Here is a 7,852-nt window from a genome sequence, read left to right as displayed (position 1 = left end):
CTCTTCTCTTCTCTTCTCTTCTCTTCTCTTCTCTTCTCTTCTCTTCTCTTCTCTCTCTCCCTCCTTCTCTCCTCTCCTCTCCTCTCTCCCTCCTTCTCTTCTCTTCTCTTCTCTCCTCTCCTCTCTTCTCTTCTCTTCTCTCCTCTCTCTCCCTCCCTCCCTCCTTCTCTTCTCTTCTCTTTTCTTTTCTTTCCTCTCCTCTCCTCTCCTCTCTCCCCCTCCTTCTCTTCTCTTCTCTTCTCTTCTCTTCTCTTCTCTTCTCTCTCTCCCTCCTTCTCTTCTCTCTCTCTCTCCCTCCTTCTCTTCTCTTCTCTTCTCTTCTCTTCTCTCTCTCCCTCCTTCTCTTCTCTCTCTCTCTCCCTCCTTCTCTTCTCTTCTCTTCTTTTCTCTTCTCTTCTCTCCTCTTCTCTTCTCTCCTCTTTTTCTTTTTCTTTTTCTTTCTCTACAGGCTCTGGCATCCCAGAAATGAAAACTATCCTGCGTGGAGTGGTGCTGAAGGAATACCTTACCCTCAAGACCTTCGTGGCCAAAGTCATTGGACTGACCTGTGCCTTAGGCAGCGGGATGCCTTTGGGGAAAGAGGTGAGGGGGGATCTGGGGTCCGTGGGCTACCAAGATGGAGAAATATCTAGAAACCAAGTTCTGGCAGGAATAGTGAAAAAACATAACTGTCTTTGGTTTCCAGAAGGGTAGCTTGAGAGAAGATGTGATACAGACAATCCTTGCCTTATGACCAATCAATTAACAACTGTTTGATGTCTCAGTGGATTCCCCCCCCCCAAAGCTACTCATGTCCTGGTTCCCAAGTTCTGACATCCCCTCCCCTGTGCGGTGTCACGTGATTGTATTTTGGGCACTTGGCATTTACGGCTGTTTGCAGCGGCTCTGTGGTCCTGTGATCATGATTTATGATGTTTTTCACAGAAACCTGCTTTTACTTCCAGTTCCTTGCAAAAAGTGGCTCAGAGTGTACAATGGCTTCATTAAATAATTGCCACATCCAGTTAACAGCTGCTGCGAAAGTCAGGTTTAGTCATGTGATGATCTGCTTTACAACTATCATAGCAACAGCCATAGCACTTAGACTTATATATCGCTTCCCAGTGTTTTACAGCCCTCTCTAAGCGGTCAACAGAGTCAGCGTATTTGCCCCCAACAATCTGGGTCCTCATTTTACCGACCTCAGAAGGATGGAGGGCTGAGTCAAGCTTGAGCCGGTCAGGATCAAACTTCTGTCAGTCGGCAGAATTAGCCTGCAATACTGCATTCTAACCACTGCGCCACCACACCCATCATGGCTTATAACCGTAATTGTGGGACTCCAGTTATGATCATAACTTGAAAACAATCTCTACCTGTCTTCAAGTTTCTGAAACTTGAGACTTCTCCTCACTTGCTCCAGAGGGTAAGAATTCAAGCTGAAAGGATGAAACTTCAAGGATGTAGATAAAAATTAGAAATTGAGAAGAATGTCTTGACAGGAAGAGCTGCCAGTCAGTGAATAGGCCAGTGATGGCAAAGCTTTTAGAGACCGAGTGCCCAAACTGCAACCCAAAACCCACTTATGCATCGTCGGGGGCTGGGTGGGCGTGGCCCATTGGGTGGGCGTGGCCCATTGGGTGGGCGTGGCTGCGGTGGTAACAGCAGACTGAGTGGGACTAAAAAGTTCAATCAATCAATTCCAACTTTGCGAGATCTTTTTTTTCCCCGCGAGAAGTTGAAATTGATTGATTGAACCTTTTTTTTTTTTTGTACACAGCGGCGGAGGCCTAAAGCGAAAAGGTTTTCTAAAACCCAGCTGAAGGCCTAGGACTGGGGCGACGGGGTGCGTGCCCACAGAGAGGGCTCTGCGTGCCACCTGTGGCACGCGTGCCAAAGGTTCGCCACCATGGGAATAGACTCTTCTTGAAGTGGTTTCTGCCCTTCACTGAAGCCATCTGTCAGGGATAGTGTGCATGTAGTCCTCGACTTAAAATCATTCGTTTAGTGACTGTTCAGAGTTGCAACGCCACTGGAAAAAAGTGACTTATGACCGTCTTTCACACTTGTGACCACTGCAGCATGTGATCAAAATTCAGGTCCTTGACAATTGTCTCGTATTTACCATGGTTGCAGTGTTCTGGGATCATGTGATCCCCTTTTGAGACCTTCTGACAAGCAAGGTCAATGGGGAAGCCAGATTCACTTAACAACCATGTTACTCACTTAACAGCTGCAGTGATTCATTTAACAACTGTGGCGAGAAAGGTCCTAAAATGGGGGCAAAACTCACTGAAGAGCTGTTCTTGCTTAGCAATGGAAATTTGGGGTTCGGTTGTGGTCATAAGTCAAGGACTATCTGTAGTGAACCCTGCAGAAGGTTGGACATGATGATCTCTGGGGTCCCTTCCAACTCTTCCCAAGGCTGGTTAATCCAGCTGCCTCTTCAGCCTCCATAACTGGGCACATAGATCATTGATTGAGATGGGCGGCTATAGAAACTGAATAAATACATAAAAATAATAACCTGGAGAGTGTTTGGGCCCTAGCAACAATCTGCTGATCTTGCTAATCTCTTCTTCCTCCCTTTCCTGTGTGCAGGGACCCTTTGTCCACATAGCCAGCATGTGTGCAGCCCTCCTCAGCAAGTTCCTTTCCGTCTTTGGAGGCATTTACGAGGTGAGTAGCTACCTCTGAGGCTGCAAGGTAAGAATAGTAGTAACTCACAGTAGTAATTGTGAGAGGGATCTCGGAGTCCTAGTGGACAGTCACTTAAATATGAGCCAGCCGTGTGCTGCAGCTGCCAAAAAAGCCAACACAGTGCTGGGCTACATTAACAGAGGGATAGAATCAAGATCACGTGAAGTATTAATACCACTTTACAAGGCCTTGGTAAGGCCACACTTGGAATACTGCATCCAGTTTTGGTCATCATGATGTAAAAAAGATGTTGAGACTCTAGCAAGAGTACAGAGAAGAACAACAAAGATGATAAGGGGACTGGAGGCCAAAACATATAAGGAACGGTTCCTGGAATTGGGTATGTCTAGTTTAATGAAGAGAAGGATGAGGGGGGACATGATAGCAATGTTCCAATATCTTAGGGGCTGCCACAAAGAAGAGGGAGTCAAGCTATTCTCCAAAGCATCTGAAGGCAGGACAAGAAGCAACAGATGGAAACTAACCAAAGAGAGAAGCAACCTAGAACTAAGGAGAAACTTCCTGACAGTTAGAACAATTAACCAGTGGAACAACCTGCCTCCAGAAGCAGTGAATGCTCCAACACTGGAAGTTTTTAAGAAGAAACTGGACAGCCATTTGTCCGAAATGGTATAGGGTTACCTGCCTGAGCAGGGGGTTGGACTAGATGACCTCCAAGGTCCCTTCCAACTTTATTATTATTGTTATCATTATTATTATTATTATTATTATTATTATTATTATTATTAATAATAATAATAATAATAATAATAATAATAATAATAATAATAATAATAATAATAATAATATGGGCTCTGACAATGGAAGAACGAGATGACTGGAAAACCCCAAACTGTTGGTTAATCAAGGACCCTTGGTGTAATCTGAGCTTGGTTGTGTTCTTGCAGACGTCTCATTACCAAGCTAGGTAACATCATCAGTGCATTCTGGCCAGCCACTCGCACGACCCAATTCTGAATAGGCCCGATAGTGGGCCACAGCTCACAGTTGGAGACCCCTGCCCTAGCAGTCCTAGGATTTGTAATTTGGGGATAATAACCCCGAAATTATAGAAATCCATCAAACAAACAAAAAACTAAATCCAGGCCTACTTTATGGTGATAGCCCCAAAATCCTACAAGTACTCTTGAACTCTTAGGAAAATGCTGTTGTGGACTTGTTGCTGTTGCATTATTCCTGTTACCCTATTATGATTAGATTCATGACTTCATTCTCGAAATCTCTTGCCCACCAGCTAGTGTTACATCGTGCCCCAAAGCCAGGGTGTCTTAGAACAATGGGGATTATAGTCCAAGCTATTTAGGAGGTCTGTTTTTAGCACTTAATGGATAAAAATATATGTTGAAAGCTGAGAAAGGCCAGGAGAGACGGGAAGTAAGAGCTGAAGGAGAATTCCTAATGTGGGATGGCTTATTTGTGGTCTGCGTATCAACTTAACCCTCCGTGACATTGACAGAAAAGGAGAGCGCCGTGAGAAAACAGCCTTTCTTGTGGTGTTAATTAATTTGTTTATTGAATTTAAAAACTGCCCATCTCCCTTACAGATGCTTTTTCTTTCACTGAAGTCACTTTTATGATTTCAATCTCAGTGGCTGTTCTCTGGGCACATAGCAGTCTCTCTCTCTCTCTCTCTCTCTCTTGCAGAATGAATCCCGCAATATTGAGATGTTGGCGGCTGCTTGCGCGGTGGGCGTTGGGTGCTGCTTCGCTGCTCCCATTGGCGGTAAGGCTTCCTTCCGGAACTTTCCCTGACTCGTCCCTGTCTCTGCTCCAAAACTCTCCTTTCCTGCCACCTCTGTCCCAGAATGGGCTTTTCTGTGAATTTTGCCAGTACGGCTGAACCCACTATATGAATCGGGATGTTAATTTCCATTCCTGATGATTTCCCCAAACAGGTTAGGGAACTGACAGAAAGTTGAGCTGTTTCCAATTTGCAAAATCAGAATCTGGAGAAATGGTCATTATAGGACCATGGATATTTTGCTCTGGGGGGAGGGAGTTTCTCTGGATTGGTCAGACAACAGAATTGGATTTTCCCCTGGAGATGTATTCAACCCAAGATCTGGGACATTGTCCGTTCCAACCATTTCTTCTACAAATATTTTCTCTAAAAAGCTCGAAGTGGCCAAAGTTGGTAGAACTGTGGATGAAGTCAAGGAAGACGTAAGCATATCAACCCGTTTCCCTCAATCTGTCCCCTAAGTCAGGGGTCTTCAAACTTGGCCCTTTTATGACTTGTGGACTTCAACTCCCAGAATTCCTCAGCCAGGCACGCCTGGCTGAGGAATTCTGGGAGTTGAAGTCCACAAGTCATAAAAGGGCCAAGTTTGAAGACCCCTGCCCTGTGACTATGAGGGAGAAAGGATCTGAGGGAAAAAAAGAAAACATAGAGATGGTATTCCTAGAACAACCTGTATACAAGCAGTCCTTTGACTTACAATCATTTGTTTAGTGACCGCTCAAAGTTAAAAGAGCAATGAAAAGAGTGACCTACGACCTGTTTTCACACTTAACGACCGTTGCGGCCGTTCCCCATGGTCACGTGATCAAAATTAAGGGGCTTGGCAACTGGCATGTATTTATCACAGTTGCATTGTCCCGGCATCGTGTGATCACCATTTGTGACCTTCTCAAGTGACTTCCCACACGCCAAGCCAATGGCGTAAGCCAGATTCGCTTAACAACCGCACTTAATAACTGCAGTGATATCAGTAATATCTGTCATAACTGGTTCCCTTAACAACTGTGGCAAGAAAGGTCTTGAAATGAAGCACATCTCACTTAGCAACTGGAAACTTTGGACTCAGTTGTGGTCGCAAGTCGAGGACTACCTGTTTTTGTTTTCTAGGTCTAGGACAGGGGTGGGGAACCTTGGCTCTGTTATGACTTGTGGACTTCAACTCCCAGAATTCCTGAGCCATGCTGAGGAATTCTGGCTCAGAGGAATTCTGCTGGCTCAGGAATTCTGGGAGTTAAAGTCCACAAGTCATAAAAGAGCCAAGGTTCCCCATCCCTGGTTTAGGACTTTGTAGCATCAGCCGAAAGAGAAGGTAGAGTGGTGTCAGCTGATCCCAAAACCCAAGAGGGTCAGATCCAGTTCATTTTGGGGATAGATGAAAAAATAAAATATCCTAGATCTGTAGGCTACACTGGCTGGTTTTCTGAGCTACACTACTGCCCTCTTATAGTCGGCTATAAACGAATCGCCATTCCTTTCTTCCCAAAACTTTATAGCGCATCAAGTGTCTTTTATGAGGAGTCTGTTGCGTAGCTGTGGGTAGGATGGGCCTAAGGCAGGATGGAGTTTCTAACTTTTTCACACTAAGGACACACTTCATTTTGAAGTGTCAGATAAGGGGGTGTAGGCCAGAATTATAGCAGCTGGGGCCAGCACAAAAACAACATGGATTTTTCATTTTGTTGACATGTACATTTAATCAAAATCAAGCAGGAGCTACTTCAGTGTTTCTCAACCTTGGCAACGTTAAGACGGAGGGACTTCAACTCCCAGAATTGGCCAGCCAACATGGCTGGCTAGGGAATTCTGGGAGTTGGAGTCCCCCCATCTTAAAGTTGCTGAGGTTGAGAAACACTAGGCCAGGGGTCTTCAAACGTGGCCCTTTTATGACTTGTGGACTTCAACTCCCAGAATTCCTCAGCTAGCATGCCTGGCTGAGGAATTCTGGGAGTTGAAGTCCACAAGTCATAAAAGGGCCAGGTTTGAAGACCCTGCACTGGGCATAATTTGGTGGGAATCATATTCAGAGCCAACATTCCTAGCCTATCTGTGAGGGAAGCCACTTTTAACCTCTCCGGGAGCCCAAGAGTCTGCTCCTCTTTTAGAAGGCAACTTTGCCGATGTAAATTTCCAAAATCCCGTACGCTGGCTCACACCTAGATTCCCAGAAACTGACTAGAAGTGCTAGAGAGGGAAGGGTGCTCAGCTTGTGTTCAGAAGCAGCCTCTCCTTAACTCAACCCGGGTTGACTGGCATTTGGAAGAGCTGCCAAACTGGGCTCAAAGGAGTCTTTTGGCACAGTTGTGGGAAAAGCGCAACGTTGCAGGTCCCAGCTAGGAGGATGCCGCCCTTGGTTTGATCAAGAAGGCTTCTGGATCCCCTTAGGCAGCCGAGGCAGATCCAGGTGGTGATCCCACTTCCACCTTCTGCCAAAATCTTGCAGGTCTGTCTTTTTTCTTGTGCTGATCCAGGCACCTTCTCCTGCACCACCTGGCTTCTTGAGGGTTTTATATCAATAAAAGTCACACCCACTCTCCAAAACCTGGGTGTAAACAGTGAGGTGGGTGGCCAGGTTACTTCAAGCCAGATGGGTCTTGAGCAATGACCCCATTAATTGCTCCCATGGGGAGTAAAGAAACAGGCCATGAATAAGCTTATTTGAAGCAACGCTCATTCCAGTGGTTATTATCACCCTTGAACGTCTGTGGAGATTCTCCGTCATCCAGGTCAGGGTTGTCCCAAAGGTGCTTTTTCACGAAGCAACTGGACTTTCTTGTTTTTCTTTGGACGTTTCGTTTCTCATCCAAGAAGCTTCTTCAGCTCTGACTGGATGGTGAGGAAGGGAAGGATTTATATTCTTTGCAGACAGCTGGTCATTTGCATTCTTTTAGAGCAGGGGTCTTCAAACTTGGCCCTTTTATGACTTGTGGACTTCAACTCCCAGAATTCCTCAGCAAGCGTGCCTGGCTGAGGAATTCTGGGAGTTGAAGTCCACAAGTCATAAAAGGGCCAAGTTTGAAGACCCCTGTTTTAGAGAGTCGTTGAGGCCACTTGGAAGTTTATCTGGGTTGTCAGGGTCACCTGAGTGGTGCAAATGGGTGTGGAGCCTTCCTGGAGCTGCTGAAAGGACCGTGTTGTAGACTGGAGATTGATGATGTCGTATCCCTTCCCCTCTGTTGAGAGAGGGCTGTTCAATTTTGACATAGAATAGATGGCCTCTTTGACCCCTCTTTCAAACCAGCGGTCCACTCTGTCCAAAATGTGGACTTTGCTGTCCTCGAAAGAGCGGCCTTTGTCTTCTAAATGCAGATGGACTGCTGAATCTTGTCCTGACGGGGTTGTTCTCCTATGTTGTGCCATACATTTATGAACTTGTTTGGTTTCCATTCAAACCAGCAGTCCTCTCTGTCCACA

General features: G+C 45.8%; 1 protein-coding gene across 1 annotated transcript in view; it reads left to right on the top strand.

Annotated features, from left to right (window-relative positions):
- LOC107300481 (chloride channel protein 2-like) overlaps positions 1–7,852 on the top strand; it is a gene marked incomplete at both ends in the record, with an annotated part of 26,173 nt that overhangs the window by 876 nt on the left and 17,445 nt on the right. The window contains 3 exons of the mRNA XM_015829808.1: positions 449–582; positions 2,581–2,658; positions 4,345–4,423. Coding sequence (XP_015685294.1) covers positions 449–582; positions 2,581–2,658; positions 4,345–4,423 — 291 coding nt within the window. The remainder of the gene's footprint in view (positions 1–448; positions 583–2,580; positions 2,659–4,344; positions 4,424–7,852) is intronic.

The sequence above is a fragment of the Protobothrops mucrosquamatus genome, unplaced genomic scaffold (genome assembly GCF_001527695.2).
Source record: "Protobothrops mucrosquamatus isolate PMUCROS unplaced genomic scaffold, P.Mucros_1.0 scaffold7223, whole genome shotgun sequence".
Taxonomy (NCBI): domain Eukaryota; kingdom Metazoa; phylum Chordata; class Lepidosauria; order Squamata; family Viperidae; genus Protobothrops; species Protobothrops mucrosquamatus.
This window is presented reverse-complemented; position numbering and strand designations above follow the sequence as displayed.